Below are 23918 nucleotides of genomic sequence, written 5' to 3' on the forward strand. Positions count from 1 at the left end.
TCTTTCATATTCTAGGCTGCAAAAGGTGAAGCAACATAAATGGCAAAATAACAAGTTCCTTTTGCTTTCCAACCAGTTCTTGGAAGAGTTTGCAGAATAAAGGAGATCCTCAATGGCCACACAGGGAGACAGAACCAGTGATAACCACTTCCAGCCTATATGTATATTCCTCTGGCTGACGAACACTGGAAAGCTTCTAACCTTTGATAATTTACCCAGGCTTACACACTATTATAACCACCCTGACAGGCTTGTCAGACGGGGATCCATGATATCTGATATTTTTATATGGTGACGAGGAGAACGCAGCTGTAGTCTAACTTCAGTACTGCCACACAAATTAACAGGACAGATGTCCCCAAACACTGAAGATATTCCATGTCTTTTTTCACTAGAACTATTTTTGTTTTCTTTAGACCCAGTGATAATCACTGTCTATATTTTTTGTCATAACATGAAATGCAGTTATTCACAAACTCAGTTTAACTGGTTCTGTGCCTGTGCCAGATAAAGAGAGACAGAATATGCTTTGAATATAACAAAAAATAGGCTTTAAGATTATCTTAATCGTTCCTCACATACAAGTGCTAGCTGCTAGCATGTATTTGGTTTGCGTGGCAAGGTTTTGGTACAGGAGTGGCTTCTCTGGGAACCTGCCAGAACCTTCCCTCATGTCCAACAGGGCCAATGCCAGCCGGCCCCAAAACAGACCTGCCTCTGGCCAAGGCTGAGCCCATCAGCAACAGTGGTATCACCTCTGGTATAACAGGTGGATAAACAGTTAAGAAGGGGAGCAAAAAAAACCAAAACTCCAGGAGCAATTGTAGCAGGAGAGAGGAATGAGAAGATGTGAGGGGCACAACCCTGTAGGCACCAAGGTCAATGCATAAGGATGGGGAGGAGGCGCTTCAGATGCCAGAGCAGAGATTCCCCTTCAGCCCATGGAGCAGACCATGGTGAAGCAGGCTGTCCCCCTGCAGCTCATGGAGATGAACACTGGAGCAGGTATCCACCTGCAACCCATGGAAGACTCCACACTGGAGCAGACAAAGGTACCTGAAGGATGCTATGACCCTGAGGGAAGCCCACACTAGAGCAAGCTCCTTGCAGGACCTGTGGCCCTGGAGAGAGAGGAGCCCACATTGGAGCAGGTTAGCTGACAGGGCTTGTGACCCCAGGTGTGACCCACACCAGAGCAGTTTGTGAAGAACTGCAGCCTGTGGGAAAGACTCATGTTGGAGAAGTTCATGGAAGGCTGCCTCTTGTGGGAGGAACCCCACACTGGAGCATGGGAAGAGTGTGATGATTCTTCCCCCCAAGGGGAAAGGAGCAGCAGAGACAATGTGTGATGAACTGACCATAATCCTCATTCCCTGTCCCCTTTTGCTGCTCTGGGGGAGGATGTAAAGGAATCCAGACTAAAATTCAGAAAGAAGGGAGGAGCTGGGGGAGGAGGTGGTTTTAAAATTTGGCTATATTTGTTATTACCTTACTCTGACTCAATGGGCAATAAATTAAATTCATTTCCCCCAAGTTGAGTCATTTTCCCCATAACAGTAATTGATGACTGATCTCTCTCTGTCCTTATCTTGAGTCACAAGCCTTTTGTTATATCTTCTCTCCCCTGTGCACTTGAGGAGGGGGAGTGATAAAGCAACTTTGGTGGGCACCTGGCATCCAGTCAGGGTCAAAGAATCATAGAATGCTTTGGGTTGGAAGGAACCTCAAAGATCATCTAGTTCCAACCCCCTCTGCCATGGCAGTGACACCTTCACTAGCCCAGGTTGTCCAGAGCCCCATCTAACCTGGCCAGGGATGGGGCTTCCACAACCTCTCTGGGCAGCCTGTGCCAGGGCCTCACCACCCTCATAGTGAAGAATTTCTTCCCCACACCTAATCTAACCCTGTCCTCTTCCAGCTTGAAGCCATTACTTCTTGTCCTATCACTACGCTCCCTGATGAACAGTCACTCTGCCACTTTCCTGAAGGACCCATTTAAGTATTGATAGGCTATAATTAGGTCTCCCTGGAGCCTTCTCTTCTCCAGGCTGAACAAGCCCAACTCTTGCAGCCTGTCTTCATAGTATTACTTCTGAGTGTTTCTTAAAAAGAGAATAACTTTTACATGAGTTAACATTCATATAAGGATATATTTTAAAGATACCAAGATAATGTCTGATATCATGCATATAATTGCCCATCTGTTTCTACAAATTACATTTAACATAACATTTAATCATTTCCTATAGAATAGGAAGTTAGTTAGATACATACGCCTTAGAACTTTATTGGGAGACTGTATGGACCAAAAAAAGAGGATAAATTAAAATATATTCAGGAAACTGATTTCTATGGAATTTCCTATTTTATTACAATATTTACAATTGCAAATATAGGTGAGTAACAGGGATGAAAAAGCTAGAAGACATTATGTTCAAAAGCATCAAAAAAGGAAAAAAGATCCCTAATTGAGCTTTGTATTGCCAAATATAAGGAGCAGCCTAAGCTTTACAAATACCAAACATCATCATCTGATTAATCTTTATGTATATAATAAGAGAAATAAAAACAAGAGAGAGAAAATACAACAGATAAGATTCCAGGAATTACAGCAAGCGGCACGTTTCCAATGAAGTCATCATACTTTCTATTACTGGCAGTCTGGATGAAAAACTGAGGCAAGATAGTACAGCTACTACATTAATGTTTTTGCCAATGGAAACAAAACCATAATGGTGGCTACCAATAATTTCCTTCAATCACTTGGCTGATAATACTGGTTTCATGGCAATTACAACAGAGGTTCCGTAAGTTATGACTTTCAAAGCTGCCAGAAAGGCATTTGGGTGTCAGCTTTATATTTAAATTTTAACAGATTTGGGTGACTGAATTTGTCACCCAAAAACAGGGGCAGCCCTAAACAGGGGCAGCTTTCAAAAACTTGAGTCTTGCTTTCACCAACTCAGAACTGGTCTGTTGGAAGCACACTTGCTTGAACTGAAAGACATGGAAACATGAAGAAACATCGTGGCCCTTTGATAAGCCCAGAAAACACACCATCATCTGACAGCACCAGAACTGTATTTACAAAGACTCTGGGTCATAAAAAATACACTTTAAGTGTAAGGGGATTTTTCTGGTGGTGGCGGCGATGGTGGCAGATGGCAGCAAGTTCAGAGCAACAGTAATCAGATGGATATATACAAATAAACCACAAAAGGTTGTTTTTCCCCAGATGCAAAGGATGACACAAAGAGAAGGACAGATTAGGAAAAGAACGGCTCAGTTCTGCCCGGGTGATGCAAGAGAGGTTAAACACAGGACAATGATCAGCAAAAACTTCATTGTGTGCAAAACATGGTCCAAGCACATTGAAAAGGGCACCCAGGAAAGATGACTCCAGAGAAAAATATTGATTCAAACATCAAAGTATCTTCAGCTATTTGGAAATTTTTGTAAGGAGCTATACAGAGAAATCAAAGAGCCATAGAGTGCTGCTCTGTTGAGAGGGTTCAGAACTCGGGGAATGAACAGGGAAGAGCAATGTTAATGACAATTATCAGCCTGCCCAGATTTAGACTTACTCAGTATTTCTCCTAGGAACAGATAACTCCAAGTATACTCAATTTTTATTATTGTTGAAAGTAGCTTTACAGTCTGACTTAATAAAATCAGACCATGACCAGTAATTCAGCAGAAGAATGCAAGCTCAAGAACTTTCCCTTTGCAAGGGCTTTTTAGATAATTACTGATGATGATGGAAACAACAGTATCTTAGAGTGCAAGGGAAAAAAAAAAGTTATGTTTGATCTTTCTACCTTAATCCTGCTTTTCCTGACAAAGCAACTTGGTGTTGTAATAAAAGCAGTTTTTATAAGAAATATTCTTAGGAGTTTAGTTTAATGTTTTTAATGTCCTACGGCCCGAATCTGGTTTTTGGGTAACAGTGATGATTAGTGCAACTACTCTTTAAACCACTTTACTAAAGAAGAAATTAAATAAGATCGCTCCTGAAAAGGAAAGCATCAAAGGTGAAGGATTCAGATCCGGTTTCCACAGGTTGGTATCATGAGTTTGGACAAGTGACTGAGAGTATTTCTACGCAGCTCAATACCACACTAAACAAATTCCTAGCATAGATCTGATCTTAATACTGTTTATGCAAGTTATAACTCTTGTAACATCACTGAAAACAAGTAGAGTGGTCCAAGGAGCTGAGTGCAGATACATTTCTTTAGGGAATGTTTCTATTTCACATATGGAGAGCTCAGGTCTCTTTTTTCTTTCTCTGTCTTATTCCTGGTCCTGACTAAGAGATGGATAGATGTTCCCATTGCTCCTGCGCTGCTGGTGAAGGTACTCTCATTCAAGGTGGTGGAGAGGTGAAGGCTTCAGCCCCAGTCTGCTCAAGAGGGCAACAAAGAGATGCTTTTTTCTTGTGTGCACAAACCAGTCAGTCACCCAGTGAAAAAAGGGCAGTGCTACAGCTACCCCCCCTCCTTCTCCAGAAACATCATGATGGAAAGAACCAAGTGTCCCCTTGGCACAAAAAGTGTGATTTTAGTGGCTTGATTCCAGCACAGATTTCAAGTGAGGATCCTACCCCACAAAGGTGTCAAGCATGGGCACTGGGTGGACACCTAAACCAGCCAGGAAGGGGGATGAGACACCTTCCCCACTCCATGACCCCAGGGGTACTTTTTCTTGCCCTGCTCACCCTGTTCACTACAGAGAAACCAAGCAACTAGCCTATGTAAGGCCCTAAGGCAGGTCCATGGAATTAATTTAAACAGCTTTCACTATAGTCACAATTTCTTAGCTTATCAAGTAGCTAAAGCAGCAAAAGCACGGAGTCTTCAGGCCTGCCCAACAGCTAAGGTACCTGGACGAGTAATAGAAGAGCATACTAAGGGAAAATGATTTAGCCTAGACATATCAATACCATGCCAGTAAAGCTTCAGGGGAAATTAGCAAATGCTGAAATTTTTAACAGGGTATTTTTTTTGTGGTGATTGATAAACTCCAAGAAAAAACATGGATATTTTTAAAGGAGTACTGTCATCAACTTAGGAAAAAGCACACTTAAAAGCTCACATCAGCAAGAATTAACGCCCCACAAAATCAAAATAACACAAATTTTTATACATTCAGCAACTACAAAGCACGTACTGCTTGACAAAAAATGAAAAGAAAAATGGAAAAGGAAAATGATTTCATGTTTCTGTAAGCTAAGTGAGTGAAAAAGCAAAAAAAGAACAGGTTTCAGAAGTAGAAACAACCTGCAAACTACCACCTTGCCTTAGCCAAAAGGTCTCTCACTGTGGGTATTCTTAAAATACTATGGTTGCCCAATCGTAATACATTCTTTATCGTGTGCCTTGTGGGCTTAGTTTGCCTTAAAAAATCAAAGTTTATACAATTTAGGAAGAAAAGCTTGTCTTGCTGACATTATGCAGCGTCCTCAATTTATGTTGATTTCCTTATCGTAACATCTGAGCTGAAGCTTGAATCCTAGTAGACTTTCTAAATATATTCAATACAAACTACAGATTAGGTTACAACTTTCCTATTACCAGGCTAAGCATATTTTTAGGGTTTGGGTTTTTTTTTTTTTACAAAATTAACTTTAAGGGCATGTCTTGCTGCTAGAGCACATAAGCTAAAAGTATAGGGTTTTTTTCCCACCCACACCACTCAAACGGCTCAACTGATTTCTCTCTCAGGTGAGCAAGCCACCAGTGACTGGCATGAACAAAAATGCAGGGCATTTCTCCACCAAAAGAAATATCAGTTCTGATGGTAAGCAATATGGGTTACTGGCATAAAAAAAGACATTCTCTTCTTCTGGAGAAGAGAAGGCTGCAGGGGGACCTCATTGCAGCCTCCCAGTACCTGAAGGGAGCTTATAGGCAGGAGGGGATTCGACTTTTTAAAAGAGCAGATAATGGCAGGACAAGGGGGAATGGACTAAAGCTAAAGGAGGGAGAGTTTAGATTAGATATTAGGGGGAAGGTTTTTACAGAAAGAGTGGTGAGGGGCTGGAACAGGCTGCCCAGAGAAGTAGTGGATTCCCTGTCCCTGGAGGTGTTCAAGGCCAGGTTGGATGTGGCCCTGGTCAGCCTTGTGTAGATCCAGGCCTGGAGGTTGGTGTCCCTGCCTGTGGCAGGGGGGTTGGAGCTCTGTGATCCTTGGGGTCCCTTCCAACCCAGACCATTCTATGATTCTATAATTCTATGTGTGCATGCTGGATGGTTTGTCCAGCCGTTTTGCTTCTTCAGACCCATCTGCTCCCTCAGGCTCTGTCCTAATACCTCTAAAAAATGGCCAACACCAAAGAGAACCCTGGTCAACAAGATCCAGTAGAAGATGCTCTCCGCTTATATTCGCTTCTGGAGTTTATAACAGCTCTGAAGAGGAATATTGCATTTGTGTCTACCCAGTAGGCTCCTGGGTCTTGCCACCTCCACTCATTACCCAGATTACTTTTTCTTTTCTTCCACTCTCCTTCCTTTTTCTTTCTAATTAGCAGCCAAGCATTGATAATAATAGTAGGAAGTGGCAAAATGAATGACCTTTCCCATTTAATTCAATGACATAAATATGAAACATTTATCATTTACTCAGCTCGCAGGTCTGCTTAAGACAAATTCACCTGTGACACAAGCATCAAGATAAATTCATATCTCTTTCTAATATACTCCCATTAGTATCAGATTTATCATCCATTCTCCTCATGTCTTCAGTACCACCCATGCAGTGTAGGAGAAGATGACTCTACTCAATTCAACAAGATTCTATTTTAAAAGCTCACAGCACACACATTGAGAGATGTGACTTCATTCAGGCATATTTGCTTAAGCTGCTGTCTCCTTTGTTGCAACACTGCCTTGAAAACGGATAAGTAATCCATTGCTTATTTTATTCAACATTTGGTTTAAGACTCTGGTCATGCTTAAGACACATCTACTAATATTTTCCCCATGAAGCACAGTTTTCCAACATAAACTATAGAGGTATGCCCGTTTGTCTTTGAAACTCCACAGTTCAATGAAATATTGAATGTCATCATGTATGCACTGCAGTACACCGGCAGGACCTGACACATCACTCCTTTAAATACAAATTTGATGTCAAATATGACATCTATACACATCACTGAGACAGGGCCATTTTTTCCTGTAGATATACACACATACAGTTCCTGTATATGTAAACATATATTGAATAAATGTTTCAAACTGGCATGCTTCCTTCAACCCCTTTATCTCATCTGAACCACTAATCCCTGAAAACCTGATTCTTTTTGACCTTTGGATTTCAAAGCGGTATAAAAAGAGGTTGGACTAGGGGAAAGACATCGCTGTGAAATCAAATTCCCCAAACTCAAATTCAGTCCTACCCATAATGTGTTTTCTTTCCTAACTGCACTCACTGAGTTAAATAAGCCTTACTGTAATTCCATTCAGTTATCCTCAATGGATTTTCTTTTACCAAAGATGCGTTTCCCCAAGATGCACATTATTCTGGGGGAACCTCCCTGCCTCTTTTTCTCCCATTTTGCTTTAACAAATTGATATTCCCTTGCATCTTTAACCGCAGTTATCTGTGGGAATAAAGATGATAGTCCTGAAATGTTGGTGGATTTTTTTTTGGCTAGACATTGCCTTATCACTAAAGAGATCACTAAGTGCAACCAAGAAGATTCACAAAGCCTCAATGACATTTGAAAGAAACAGACTGACCCTGTCCAGAAATATTACATGTTTATTCGTAGGTACTTAGTAGGCAATTCTTGCTCCTTACATGGCTTAGTTTAAAGTTATAAAAGCAATATTCCTCATGGCAGCATCAGAAGGCAAATTAATACAACATATTTCAACTAAGCAGTGGCTCTACCTACCTTTTCTTACTACTAAGAAATTTCAAGGAAGGAACACAAGTAGGACCCAAGTAGTAAAAAGATAAGAACAGTGACAAAAAGAGGGTATGAAAGAAAACCACTCTCTTAAACTCCATTAGTGCCTGTCAGCTCTTGAAAAGCAGAGACTCAGTCACCATTATAAATGTAAATAGTCCTTATAAGGATGAATTTTATTAACTCTATTTCACAGCTTTCCTGTTTACAATTATATCCAACTTATTACGTAAACAAGACAAGAAATAGCCCCTTTTTTCTTTGGGGTTTATTTTTACTTTCTTCTTTTCCTTGATGCATTGTACAGATCCATACTGAAATGGTATAATTTAACATATCTGGCCAAGGCAGAGTGTGTGTGTGTGTGTGTGTCTGTGTCTGTGTGGAGGAGGCAGGGGAGAATGGTGTGAGCATCTACCTTTCAATTCTACTTTTCTTTAGACCTGGCCCACTTCAGAAGCAGCATACTCTATCTTCAGTGTAACTACCAGGATAACTGACATAAGCCCCTGCAAATGAGGTTTTTTTTTTCTCCAGCTCCTCTGTCAGCATCCCACCAAGAGACTAGAGCCCTACATCTGGCCCAAGCAAATCATGGACTGTCTAATGAGGACAGCTTGCCTGTGCTATTGCACAGCTGATTATTAAGATGAAGGCAGCAAAAGCAAATATAGAGTGGGGAAATGAGAAAGAAAGGGAAAAAATAAGAAAAAAAAAAGGTTTTTTTCATATTTTAATGTAATCTACACTTGGCACAAAGAAGTATAAACTAGATATGCATAGGGGCAGAGAGGCCATATGCATTCTGTGTACTCTAGGAACCTAATTTAGGGCCCAATATTTTCTATCAAGTTGGTAGAGGTAGTGTTTCTTCTAGAGCAGGGTTTAGAGCACCTAAATAAAGTTCGCTAAATGCTAACAAAGGGTACTAAACTCCCCCTGGGAGCACCCTCCTGTCTCCATCATCTTAATAGGTAGCCCAGGCACTGAGGTATCTGAGAGGAATTCCTCTCAGATATTTACATGGATGGGAAAGTATGTCAGCAAATAAAGAAGCACAGAAAATTACAGATGTCCAATAACATGCACCAGAAATACCTACTTTAAGATTATGCTAGCTGGCTAGTGAAAGAGCTTGTATTACTTGTGCATTCATAGGGATGCTACAGTAGACACAAGAAGAAAGGAGTTACAAAGGAAAATAACTACATGATCATCCTGGTTTCAGCTGTTTCTTTCTAGCAGCTGGTATAATGCTCTGCTTTGGATTTAGGATGAGAATAATGTTCATAACACACTGATGTTTCAGTTGTTCCTAAGCAGTCAAGAACATTCCAGCTACTCATTCTGCCCTTCCAACAAGACAGGGGATGCCCAAAAAGCTGGAAAAAGATGGCCAGGACAGCTGACCCAAACTGGCCAGAAGGATATACCATAACTTTTGATGTCACACTCAGTGTGTAGCTGGAGGGTGGGTTGGGAGGCAGTTCTGCTCTAGAACTGAGAATTGGCTTCTGTTGGTGAGCAACTGTACCGTGCATCACTTGCTTTCTCTATTTTATTATTATTATTGCCTTCCTTTTTTGTCCTGTTAAACTGTCTTTATCTCAATGCACAAGTTTTAACTTTTTCTTTTTTTAACCCTTTTGATTCTCTCCTGCATCCCACTGATGGGGATAGTGAGCAAATGGCTGTGTGGTTGTTTTAGCTGCCAGCTGGGTTAAACCAGGACAATGATATTTTGTAAATCCACATACCTGTTAGAAGAGTTTCATGGACACATGTCTTCCCTAAGGGATTACATGCCCATGGGAAATGCTTTCCCTTGCTAAGGCAAATTTCCCTACGGTAGCACTACCCATGATGTGGGGTATCCAGTAAAGCCACCACAGTGAAAGGCACTCTTCTTCATTAAATTAGCAAGCTAATAGCATCAAAGCAAGTCTTTATTTTCTTATATTGTAGGAATATTTAGTGAAATACAGGATTTTCTACTTTATTTTTATTGAAAAATAAGGATGGTCTAATATTAGTGAAACAACATTGAAGAGGCATAGTATGAAGCAACAATCTAGGCAGAGCAGTATAACAAAAAGAAGTATTTATGTAAATTTGTAAAAGTACTTTTCAGCTTACCATCAGCTCCTGCTGAGACAATTATCGATCAATATTCTGTCAAGTATAACATAATTCTAGAGATTTATTTTCTTTGTCCCTCACCTTAACCTAAGACCTGCTGAATTTCAATTGAAGTAAATAAATCATCTTTACTTTTTGACCTTTTAAAAAATATTCACTAAGCACATTTTATCTCTATCAAATCTGATGTTCTAAAGGGATTCAGGTGGCTGCGTTAGCATACTGACCTTATACAAGTTCTAGGATAACTACGATGTAGAGAGTAATACTTTTAGCAGAAATGAACAGTTACCCACCATCACACACTCAGCATTTGGGTCTAGGTGGAACCTTACATAAGAGGCAGCACAAACTTGTGCTGCTCTAGGAAAGATCTGCATGGTTTGGAAGGTAGGATTGGCAGGAACCACATCATTCATCAAGACAGGCTCCTCATAAACGCAAATTGACACCTTACATGGAAATGCTCCTGGAAGATTATCCATCCCTTCCCTCAGCAATCATGCCTCAGCACACTGCTCTCAGCAAATTTCACATCTTCAAAATAAATGGTGTAGCAGCTCTAACCTATAAGGGTCCACTAAAGAAGATCAGAGACAATCCAATCGATGCCAGAGTCTCAGGTTTCTGCGTAAGCACAAGCCTTCTCCTCCACCTTCCTAAGGGATTATATGGGTGAAAAATTGATGCAACACACTGTGAAATCACTGAACACTGAAAGAATGTGGCCAACTCAGTGACCACCACTGTGCTGGAGTAAGAATGGTGCCACCATGGCTTGGGCCCCTGGATGCCATCAATTACAGCTTACAGAGAGGACACTGAGTCCTCGCAGTTGACAGGCTCTCCCAAACCAGAACCCCATGGCACTACCAACACAGGGAGACATCTATGACAGCAGACAAAATCTCATCCTAAATTGTACAGGGGCATCTGGGTTGCAGAGATTAGAATCAAGTTCACCAGAAATCTGGAGAGGTTAAAATACATGGTTTGCATCTCCCATATATGACAGCCATACCTTCCAAACTGCCTCAGAGAGGGCTGTTGGAAGGTACTCTTCTGGTGCTTGCACATATCAGCAGTTTTCACTTTTACAGAGTTTATTATACCTCAGTTACTGTATTTATTTAATTATTTGTTTGTTTCCAATAATATTTTTCTTTAAGTTTACCACTCACTATGTGGCTATTCCCCAGTACCCAGTCACCAGACCAGCCCACCCATGAGGCTAAATGAATGTACCCACCTCCCCAAGCCATCTTTATTGAATGTGTCAATACTTGCACCAAATATCTTCACTGCAGTCATCCTTCGGAGACCTCAAACCAAAAGGTAACAGGGAACTTACTATAAATCTAGGTTCTCTAATTCATATAAAAACATACTAGCAGCATGTCAAAAGCCAGCTATTTTTAAATGGTATAATCATAAAATGAAATGTCAAATATTAACTATTCAAGCCATTCATCCCTGTAGCTCTGTATACCTGTCTTGTCTTAAATTAGGAAGGAGCCTGTCTGGAATAGACTGCAGTTTTAAGGCTTTTTACCTTCCAAAAAAAAGTCAGGGCTTGTGCTCACCCAAAAAATAAAACTAGGCACCCCCAATACTGCAGAATTTCAAGTTTACTTAAAACCAACCAAAACAAAACAACAAAAGAAACCTTCATGAACACAGAGGGATGGGCTTACATAGTTACATGGCTTTACATACCCTAAGTCAGTCTGAGCTGCCCACTATGCAGACTGGGGTTGAGAGAAGCAAGTACTTAGGAACACACACATGCGATTCATTACACAATGCCAAGAGGGTGATCTTGAGAATGTGTTCTAGGTTTGCCAGGGCCACCAAACCATGTTGCTCATTGCAAATGGTTTCCTCTGGTTTAGTTTCCATTAGCTCTTAAAGGCATTATGATGGCACTGTGCTACTTCTGTATTCTTTGTTCCAATCCAGTCCAGTTCTCAGCAGAAGAGACAGTGGCACTACAGCATCTGAGGATCTTTGGAGAAATTTGCTTTTCACCCCTTCTTTTAATCCTGGTGGAATTAGAGACTGAGTAGTTACCATGAAATGCTTGCAACTTGGCAATATCCTCTTGTGCATCCAGCACTCAGGCATTGTGCATTTGGACAGTGCCTTTCTTACCTGCTACAAGGGCCAAGTAATAACTGCTGGGGGTTCAAAGCCTCCTTTACAGGCACTGAACTCTGAAGAAGCATGTGAATAGTCTCAGCTTCATCACTGCTTCGTTCCTGGTTTTTAACGGGCGTTAATTAACTGAAACCATAAGAGCTCCAGCATCCCCCATCGGTGTAATGCAGAGGAAAGATATACTCATAACTTCTACCATCAGCAGTGGTAGCTGCGTATATGTGCTGGGCAGAGGAGCAGCTGTCCTCTAATAGGGCGCTAGTCATGACAAATATAATACTGACATGGGACCCACATAATTGTCTTTATAAGCACACTGCAAAGCAAGAAAGATTGCAAATGCCAGGAACCAGAAAAAAACCCCACAACATTCTCCCCCTCCCCCTCTTTTTTTATTTCAATTCACAAAGAACAGCACATTTCTGCAGCAAATTGAGCTTACTAAACCAGCTGCCTTTTGTTATTGTCCTTATGCCTATCTGTGATATTATACAACAGATCCCACTTTATCAGTGTCCATAAATAACTTTTATTATGCATCTGAAAAAGCCCAGTTTAGCACGAAGCAGAGCAGACACCATCTCTTCCAGCGGTTGAAGCCAACAACTTTCTTCTCTACCTGCCATTCCAACCTTACCCCTGGGTGATGGTCTTTGTTAAAAAAAAAAGAAAAAGAAAAAAAGATTGCACCAGACAGCAGCTTGTCTAAATATCCTGAGAGGTTGCCAGCACCAGTAACAGGCATTATTAGGAATATTGCTGAATGCTGCATCCAGCTTGTAGTGGTTTTCCCTCTGCAAGTACAAATTTACTGCCAGGTCCACACTGGGGAAAGCCAGTCTGATAAATTCCAAGACAATGAACTCTGTTTTCAGGATACACCGAAGCCCGTGTCTTATGTTAACACTACCAGTGCCATCATCTGGCTTGTTACCAGCTGCTGTCACTGCCTGTGACTGCTACTAGTGTTAAAGAAAATAAAAGATATCTCCTCAAGGGCACGAGGTGGGTGTGGCCAAGAACTTAAAACTAAATTTGAAGAAAAAAGAAAAATCAACCTCATAGCTAAAAGCAAAGCCAGCATCCATATTTTCCATTCTTTTTTTCAGACAAGACTCTTATTCTTTTGCATTCCTTTAGCTGTTTTCACTTGTTTCACTGTCACTTGCTCTGCCAATTTGAGCAGCGATGTAACGGCATATGACTGCCTGATATTCACTGGTACTCACAGCACCTTTGTCACTGGTGGCTCAAGTGCACAATGAACAGTATCTTGAGTTTAATGTATTTGTGGCTTTGTGAAGGCAGCAATGACACACAACAGGCTTTTTTTTCCTCCTTTTGTTTCTGTGCTCTGTATCAGAACAGCCTGCCACAGAGACTGTGACCGGAGAATAATGAAAAATGCTGGGCTATTGTTGGTCATGGTGAAAATTTGCAAACTTCACATTTTGTTTAATTATTGAAGAAGGGCTTTTCAAAGATCCATGCATTGTTCTAAAGAGACATCGTAACATCTATCTTCCTTTCCTCACAAAAGCTTTTTATCTTCAAACGAGAAGAATATACTTGTTGAGGGCCAATTAGTAGTCCCTCTATGAAGAAGTTTAAAGGAATTTTTAATTAGTAAATTGACCCATAGTGTGAGTCACCTGGAAAGGAATTACATCATTTCCTAAGACAGTTAAGCTTTCTTACACAAATATGAGTCAGTACATTAGACTCAAGAGTCTCTATCTTAATAGTATCTTGTTCATGCAGACCAGTTTCACTAACCACTGCCTCTAGCATGATTTCTATTCAGCCAGAAAAAATTATATGCATCACTCATGTATATTCTGCCTAAATCCTAAAATAAAAAAAGTGTTTCACAGTCTATTCTTCAGTACAAAGCTATTATCAAAAATGAGCAGGCTTAACTACATAGTTATTGCAGATAACTAGCAATAGGACAAGAGCAAATGGCTGCAAGTTGCACCAAGGAGATTCAGGTGAGAAATCAGGAGAAACTTTGTCTCAGAAAGACTGATTAGATATTGGAACGGGTGGCCCAGGGAGGTAGTGGAGTTACCATCTCTCAGGTTGTTTAAGGAAAGGTTGGATGACGCACTTAGGGACATGGTTTAGTGAGTAATATGGGTAGTAGGGGAATGGTTTGTCTAGATGATCTAGGAGGTCTTTTACAACCTTAATGATTCTATGATTCCATATAATGAAGTAAACAAAGGTGAATGCTGGAGCTTCATTCCCAACCGGGCAGCAACTCCAAGATCCACATAACATCAATGGAAAGAGGAAGCCACCTGCAGAAGGTGGTTAAGAGCCGATTCATTACATGCTTATATGTCTCTACCACCATCTGCAAATGGGCCTGCGTTTCTGCCTTCTGAAAGGTGATGTGCCATAGAAAGGTGAGAGGCATCATCATTTTGACATGCCTCTCAGAAGTAATAGAATTAACTTCGTACACTGCCTTCTGTACAAGTCTGTCAATGAGAATTTCCTCCTAAGAAAAAAAGGGTGAGGAAACCAGACCTCAATTTGTTATGGTACAAATATATGATAATATAAACTGCTCCTATTCCTAGTCAAATAACTGGGAATTTGCCAGTTATATGTAACTGGTGCCTTGCCATTAGAGATGCAACCTAACATCCCAACTGAGAAAAAAAGTCAGGAAAAAAAAACCCAAAACACACAAAAAACCAAATCCAGAATCCCAGAATCCCAGACTGGTCTGGGCTGGAAGGGACCCCAAGGATCACAGAGCTCCAACCCCCCTGCCACAGGCAGGGACACCAACCTCCAGGCCTGGAGCTACACAAGGTTGCCCAGGGCCCCATCCACCCTGGCCTTGAATACCCGCAGGGATGGGGCACCCACCCCCTCTCTGGGCAGCCCCTTCCAGCCCCTCACCACTCTCTGGAAAGAACTTCCCCACAATATCTGTCCTAAAACTTCCTTCCATTAGCTTTAACCCACCCCCCTTGTCCTGCCATTATCCACCCTTTAACAAGCTGATTCCCCTCCTGTTTCTCTGCTCCCTTCAGGGACTGGGAGGCTGCAATGAGGTCCCCCCACAGCCTTCTCTTCTCCAGGCTGAACCAGCCCAGCTCCCTCAGCCTCTCTCCCAATGCTAGAAAGCTATTACTTCAAACAGCATGGGAAAATCTGAGATTCATTTATGTCACATAAATGGTACTTTTACTGATTTTAGCAATCAGTGCAAAGATCAGCATTCCTTATATGCATTACACTGTAATGTAGGCAGCGGAAAAGTTTGTTTATAAAAGGTAAATCTGAGCCTCAAATGAAAGACATTTTCAAGGTATCTGGATATATGTAAACATTTAAGTGGGAATCAGCAGAGCCCTAAACTGATAAACATTTCTCATAAGTTATGTATGAATTAAAATCAAGTTTTTATTAAAAATGCATAAGTATGATCTGTGGTGAATAGAACTATTAGCTATGCATGTTTACTTTTTAGTGAACACAGAAATCAGTAATTTTTCTTCTAAATGTCGTTTCTATCAGAGGGTTACAGAATGATAAAATGCTGAAAGAATTCTCAGATGCCACCCAGCTGGTATGTAAACATCTGGGGAAAGGGGACAGAATCAAAAACTGTGTAATGTTTATTTGCCACAGGGGCAAGAAAATGTCATTTCAACTATTGTGTCTATTCTACTTTACAAGTCAGGTAACACTCAGCCCCTCTCACTCACTATAATAAAAAAAGTAAAAAAAAAAAAGAAGATTAATCTGGATGACAATAAATGATCTGATGCTTTAAAATTGCTGTGTTTTCATCATAATCTTTATGATCACCCATTATTTACTGTGGTCCCTGTCTTCCTCACCTGTTCTGGAAGCTACAGAAAATCACCTAAAAACCAAAGTGAGCATAAATTGGGTTTATCCTTTTGATTTTAGCATATTTTAGGGGATCTTAAGAGACACATGCACAAAAGCTGACATTACTCTGATGAGACTAGTCTCCTTAGTTTCCTTCTGCAGTCAACGAAGAGACCTTTCCAAAACATCATTTCTCAAACTGTAGATTGGAGTCATCCTTAAAATCAAAAAGTCCTCAGTAGAATGCCTAGTGAAAATGGAAGAGGGAGGAAAATGTAAATATTAACTACCATGTATGACAAATAGCATACAATGTGTCTGTGATTTCTTCTCTCCCTGCACCTCCCAAAGAGCCTCCTTAAGTTGAAGGACTGCTTTACTAAAGAAACCACTATGAAGGGCAGTTGGACCCCTGAAGGAGTCCTTCTTCTAACTGCTGAGGAGTCTAAAGAGACTATTCTGCTTTAGTCAGACCATCAATACCCTTGCCTCCACCCAAATATGAACATACATGCTATTGTTATTCTCTGCTAAATGTCACCTAAACTCAGAACCATAAGGAAATCTTGTAGAAATTCAGGATTTCTGACACACCTTTTCTCACAAAATGTCATTGGGCACAGCTGCATCTTTTGGCATGGTGCACCTGGGTTAATCTCTGGAGCACAGGGGAGCTACAGGACTGCATGGAGATACCCAGGTAGTTCACTGGGCACTGACAGCCATCATCAGAGCAGACACTGGCTGAATCTCACCAATCACCAGGCCCAGGTTTCTCAAAACTTCATGCCAATTGAAACTGGATGTCAAGATCCAAGTCATCAGATACATCAGATACATCAGAAGACCTCAAATGGATTTAGATTCTCCCCTGAAACAAGTCACCAAGTACTTGTTTATAAACCTTATCTGCTGCACTTCCCTTGTATACATTCCCGCAGCTCCATCTGGGACAGTAAATTCACTACCAACTCAAAGCATATGTTTCTGCTTTGAACCATTCTATAATGGAGCCCACTCCTTTCTGATTAATACAGAATGAGAGATTTCTCTGCACTGACTACAGAGAGTTCTCAGTGTTTTTAAAAATGCTTACTTAGTGCTTTTTTTGTAAAGAAACAGAAGAAGGGAAAAAAATAAACCAAACCCACTGCTACTCATCATTCAAGGTGTTAGCTCAGATCTCTGTCAATATGAAATTAATTCCTCCTGTCAAAGATTTGCCTTGTGGCTATACAAGAAGAGTAACTTCACTAGATATTCTAGGTCTCTATATTCAGCTAGTTTATTCAACTCCTCTCAATCTATTTAAACCTTTCCCTCCTACCAATCATCACAGTATATGAATGTTGAGTCTGCTCATTGAACTAAAAAGAAGTTGAGCTTCAAGCACCAAATCAAACTTGCTATTCAGCTGATCTGAAATCTTTTACCCCTGTAACTTAAAACAACACACCCTGCTTTTCTTGAAGTGCATGATTGGTTATTCACAATTATTACTCATTCACACTTCTATGACAAGTAACACTTTACCATGCATAGCGAACATCAAGCTGCTGAAATTAAAAGACAAAATGGGCCATTACCTCTGACATGCCTTTTTTGTATGCATCACTATTTTTGACCTCAAGCTACCAGAAAAAAAAAGAAAAAAAACAACCCAAACCAACCCAAACAGTATGGCTATGAATCCTCAGTATTTTATCTCAGAAACAGGAGAGAAAAAAAGAGTGTTTGCTTTTCTACCAAGGTTTCCCTTAAACCTAAAAACATTGCTATATATTTCTTTCGCAACAAGAAAAGATGTTAGCTTTCTGAATTCATGACCAAGTCCTTGTTTTATATATTCCCAGTAACACCTCAAAATCCACTCCTCAGTATTCCATAATAGCTTTTAAATACACACCTTCTGAAAGTCTGCTCTTCACAGGACTGCTTCCTTTTCATTGCTAGTAGGATAAGGATGCTTTTTGGATACAATGAAACTAGAGACTTTCAGTTTCTTTCCTATCAAAATTGAAGCAAAGCAAGAAGCAGAACTTTAAGGAAGGCACAGATAGAAGCTGTCAACATAGTCACAATTTCAAAGGCAGCACTTATAAATATAAGTACTATCCAAAACACAGAAACCAATTCTTCCTACTCTCTTTCTAGATTGATAAACCTACAGATCCACGGGCTAAAAGCAGCAACAACATCACTTTCCATTCCACATCGAATGCCCACGTCTTTAATTCCCCTTTTGCCAGCAGAAAATGTAGGAACATGTACATGTCATCAGAATTTTCCATCGCAGACACTTCTCTCCTAAAGCCGCTATTGAAAACCAGTGACAACAGTAACAATGAAACACAATTAACACACACACACACAGAAAGAGAAAACAAGTTCCCCACAAACCCCAGCAAATAAAAAGGAACACCAAAAATTTCACTACTGCTTCCCGTATAGCAAAAAGAAATAATAATATTTATTATTATAATTGAAACTGGATGTCAAGGCCCATGTCATCAGATACACCAGATACATCAGAAGACCTCAAATGGATTTAGATTCTCTCCTGGAACAAGTCACCAAGTACTTGTCTATAAAAAATAATAATAATTATTATTATTATATTATAAAAATTGCTACACACACTAGTCATGGGGTTTGGTGTGCGATTTGGAAAGTATCCTGATGATACACATGGCATCAAAGCCTATATTCAGAAAACCATGCTCTTTGTTGCATAAAACTGCAGAGTAGCTAATCCTAGGGAGTATCCGGTATGAATGTCTGCGCTTTGGTCTCAGAGGAACCTCAGCTCTAATCTGGCAGTGCTCAACCTCTGAAGGTCCAGAGACAATTCAACCTGCAAGCTGTTAAAATACGAGTATTTTCCCCAAGCAATGATATTCATGGCATTAAACTGTTCTATAGACTAGAACTGGCCACGATCCCCATGTGTTTGAAGGAGAGTGAGAATGCTGTTCATGTTTAAACCAGGCAAACCAAAACTTTACCTGGCTGATCACTAGGGCAGACTTTTTCTCTAAGAGCCAAGCTCCACTCTCTGCAGTTACGTCTACTGTTGTTTTATAACGCCTGTGACAGCTGGAAGAGAACAGGACCCTCTTCAGTTTTATCACGTGTGCAATATGAGGTACGGGCGCAGCTCTCAAGCTGTCAGAAGTCACAGAAGACACACAGAAGATGCCACTTCCCAGTCTGCTGTAGTTCATTCCCTGCGCTTGAGTGGTTCCACTACTTTATCAGCAGCATCTTCAGGTGCAACAAGGTGACTATATGTGTTTGTGAACATTGGTGTCACAGGTGGGTACAGAAATTACCTCAGTTGAGACAGTTTCTGAAATACAGCATGTGAATTTTTTCTTAGTTTGCATCACTCATTTGTGGGAGAGCACAGACCAAGGACACTGCCACACAAACTGTTGGCGTTTCGATCCTGTTTTCTTTCATGAGCTGAAACCAGTGACAGAGATCAAGGCCCACGTTTACAAAACCAACCAAACTCGAGTGCCTCTGCCCATTCTGTTTGGCCACAATGGCCACACTTGGACGGTGGCTTTTTATTACTGGAAGAGTCCACAAAGATGTGCAACCACGTCGTGTGTCAGTGTGCTTATGCCCTGAACAGCGAGGTGCTAGGGAGGGAAAGGAGGGACTACCAAGGTCATACATTGATGCCTGTGAAAGATGCAGAATTTCAGACATTGGAGACTTTGTCTATGTTATAACACATGGTTCTTTATAGCATCAGACTGAATACCTCAGAAGTACTAATTGAGCCCTGGTATATATGCAGCTCATCTACAAATTTTATATAGTTTTTAATACTTGACTATCTGAATTGTATTACAATTTACTTTTAAAAATATATAAAAAGAACAGGCAAAATGGGCAGAAACACAGCATAAATAAACTCAGATGGAAACTGAGTGGTGGCAGTGCAAAGGCTGATTAATCTGTCATCTAATTAGCCTTGGAAGTATGGCAATCTTAGCCCAACGGATAGAAACAGTAAGACAATGATTTCCAGAGACTTCAAGTTTCCTTCTCTCTTCCCAAATGCAGTGGGAAGAGAGCATCTAAGTTGAAAGCACGAAGTACTTTTTACTGTTTTGCCACTGCTACAACTGTTCCCAAACAGCAATAGAGGACGCAGAGAAACTTTCAAACTGTTTTCCATGGAGCTCTTGAAACCTTCCAGAAACCACAATGATCTTGGCAGTTTCACCTTTGCTGCTCTTGCTATTAGAAAGTCTAAGCAACAAGATATTAGTGTTACTGATGTAAGCTATTAATAGAAAAGGAGACACCCAAACATAAAGAGGTTTAAAGGACAAAATGAGATAGCAGAGAATTCTTCCAATGCAACCAGGACGGTTGACATATAACAGAAACCACCAGAGCCCCCAGTGCCCAGGGTTCTCTTCATAAGGATAAAGGACAAGAGAGAACAAAAATTATTATCTAAAAATATTTAAAGAAAAAAAAAAAGAAAGAAGATACTTTGAGATAATTAGCTTTTTATATAGAAGGCAATGCCTGGTTCCTAACATCAGCAAAATTAGCTCTTACTTGTTGTTAATTCTTCTCATCGCCTGAAATGCAGAGGAAAATGAGCTGTCAAAGGTTGTTTTCTATAGTACAAATGAGAGCACAAACAGGAAGGTATATGTATGTTAATAAGCAGGGGAGCAATGATCAGTATGCCCTTGAGAGCAGAAACATTCCTTGAGCTTTCTGATAATCTGATGGTACAGTAGGTTGCTTTAGCTATAAGCATTTTAAATATATCTATGAAAAGAACCCTGCTTGCACAGGGTCTCTCAAGTTGGTGTAGCTCTGCACCAGTATTTGAAACCACCACATTTTTTTTACCCATTTGCAAAGACCCAAATTCCCTACATGTGTGTGATATGCAACAACTTCTCTATTGAACTGCAGCATTCCTCAATATTACTGTACTGTGCTTACAAGAGATCAATGGGACCACCACACCCTAGCTCTGCAGAGATGGAAGAAAATACTTTCATTTCTTAAAAAATGGAAATAACTTTTCTTTTCACAAACTTTTTTTCCATAAACAAAAGTATATTTTCTACTACAAACACAAACATTAATGGTTTGTTTTGGGTTTTCATTGTAGAAATGCTTCCCGTGGCCCTCTCCTCATGGCAGGAAACTTCTCCGTCCTTCTCCTTGATTTGCATCTGCATTAATGTGGCTGCTAATTCGAGGATGAATCTTGACATCATTTGCTCCCATAAGTAGCCCTTACCTAAAACATAGTGACAACTGATCAATCAGCCATAGGCCTACTTAGGAGAGTTAAGTCTCCTTGACTTACAACTCATAGCCTGCTCCTATCTGATGGTATGTGGCACACGAAAGAACATGACAAGTGATTGTAATAAAGTGCAAAGAGATTATTTTTTCCATTCCAGACTACTTTTCCTCATGTAAACCATTATTCCTGCTTTGGACCTATCTGAATGTCATTACATAAGCCAAGTGTGATTCAGAGGTTTGCGTTGCTGCTAACGTGTCCTATTCTTGCTCAGTAAAAATTTCCAAGTTTGCCATGTTTATGAAAATACATTAGAAGTTCACTTAAGCTATTCTGCAATACCATTTTACTTTTCCTAATGTATGTATTTGGCACTGTCACTTAAAAACCACATTTAAATAGCTTATAGTAAAGTTACAATTCTACGTCAGCTTACCTGCTCATCCACCTGCTGACACATTCATTCCTACAGGGCATTTCTGTTGATGCTTTTATGAGTTTTGTATGTATTTTTTATCACCAGGAGTTAGGATAGATATATGTTTTCTTTCAGAAAAAAAAATAGTTTAGCGTCTGAGCACATTCCACAGTTGTAAGAACCTCCCATTGGTTGAATGCATTTTAAATTTAAAAAAAAATCAACCTTTTAGCTGTAAAAGGTCAATTTTTTGTTCCCTTTGCAGAAGAAAAAAAAAAAAGTATGCCTGTGAAACTTAAATGGATCTGAAGAACTTTAGTGATTAATTTTATGTTTCCAAATTGCTGGAAAAGGTTACATTCCTACCATTCCACTCAAGATTCACTACTTCTATTCAAGATTCTTTTTTTAGACAGTGTGCATGAATAAATCACATCTGAAAAGATACATCCAGCTACGAAGAATCAGATAACTTAGGTGGAGAACAGCATATACAAATACAATGTTTCCCAGAATACAAAAGGATTAAGGGCTGATTACAACCGATAGAAAAGACCACAGGCATTTTGAGTTCCCGACCTGCTAACACATCGTGCTTCCCCTATGTAGTGTTTTTTTCCAGTCCCTGAAATCTACTGGGTTTTTCCTTCTGTAGTTCTCTTAGTACCTGTCTGCAGGAGAGGAATTGGCGACAACGCTGGTTGCTATTGATACCAACTAACACTTTCTCAGCAAAACTACTCAGTTAGAGATAGAGGGACGGAGTACCGTGAATTATTTCCTCCCTGCTAGAAGGTTAACTGCTGAACAAAGGTGCTTCCAGCACCTTGACTGCCAGCACGCGAACACTGGGGCTGATGAAAATAAGAAACGGGGCATGCTGCACTAACGGGTCTCGGGCTGCGTGTCACTGCATCCAAACCCACAGGAATTCTCAGCATCCTGTATCCAATTCGATGCAAGGGAAACAATCCGCGGGGGCATTGCAGGGGAAGGGGCATTTCTTTAGTTTCCCAACTTTAAACCCTGCCACTTTTTAAAAAGTGCCAGAACACATTTGCCCAGCCCAACCACCTCTCTAAGCCGATCTATTTTTAGGCAGGCTCTTTGTTACTGTATTCCAGTGCCTACTTTCTAAACTCCAGTCTAGTTTCTCAGCCGGTGGCTGAGCTTACAGCCGCTGCCACAGGTCTCCTCCGCAGGTAAGTATAAATATGCAATTGGTTTGGTCCTGTAACAGCATAATGACACTGTGTTACCACACACTGGCTACTAAGTCTGAAAGACCATGGCGAGGGGGGGGTAGGGGGGGGGCAAAGAAAGATACCCGATATGCAGAAAAGCTGAGACACAACCACTTAACACACACACACACACACACACACACGCACACCTGTCTGGCAAACTGTTTGCAGGCTACGCATCCCCCCTGACACGGCCGCGTCCCGGCTTTACATAACGCCTGCCAAATACCGGCCTGCCAATGGAAACCAGGTGCCAAGTTGAGCCAACGCTTGGGGAAACTGCCCGAGTTTATTAACTCCGCCGTGCGCCCACCGCAGCCTCCCCGGCAAAGCTTCCGCGAAACTACCTGTAACGCAGCCCGTATTTCCCACCCTGCTATTCCACGCGTCTCCCCATCCCGGCCCCCGCACCCTCCTCCTCCTCGCCCAAAGACCGGGCGCTACCACCACCACCCCCCCCCCCTCCACTACCACCTACCCACCCACCCGCCCCGCGCCTCCCCGGGCTCCCCCTCCGGGCAGCGGGGGAGCCGCCCCGCCGCCCCCTCCCTCCCTTCCTCCCTCCTTCCTTCCCCCCCCCCCCTCCTCCGCGGGCCGTCCCCGCCGCCACTCACCAGCTGCGCGCCGCACACCGCCACCAGCGTGCACCGGCCGCTGCAATAGCCCATGGCTCCCGGCACCCCGCGCCGCCGTCCCGCGCCGCGCCGCGCCCACTCAGGCGGCGGGAGAGCACCGCCCGGCCGCCGCCCGGCTCCCGCCTGCCGCCGCCGGCGCGCCCCAGCCCGGGACCCGCATGGGGGCGCGCCCGCCGCCCGCCCGCCCGCCTGCCCGCCCTAGCCGCGGCCGCAGCGCCCGCCGCCTCGGCGGCCGCCGGCAGCGGGGCCAGCCGCC

At 41.6% G+C, this 23918-nt stretch overlaps 1 protein-coding gene across 2 annotated transcripts in view; it reads right to left on the bottom strand.

The window, feature by feature from the left end:
- Window positions 1–23695, bottom strand: part of NKAIN2 (sodium/potassium transporting ATPase interacting 2) — a gene marked incomplete at both ends in the record, with an annotated part of 533835 nt that extends 510140 nt beyond the window's left edge. For both annotated transcript variants that reach the window (XM_084262084.1, XM_084262083.1), the window contains one exon: window positions 23642–23695. In XM_084262084.1, coding sequence (XP_084118210.1) covers window positions 23642–23695 — 54 coding nt within the window. The remainder of the gene's footprint in view (window positions 1–23641) is intronic.
- Window positions 23696–23918: the final 223 nt, after the last annotated feature.

The sequence above is a fragment of the Gallinula chloropus genome (assembly GCF_964237585.1).
Source record: "Gallinula chloropus genome assembly, chromosome: 3".
Classification (NCBI taxonomy): Eukaryota; Metazoa; Chordata; class Aves; order Gruiformes; family Rallidae; genus Gallinula; species Gallinula chloropus.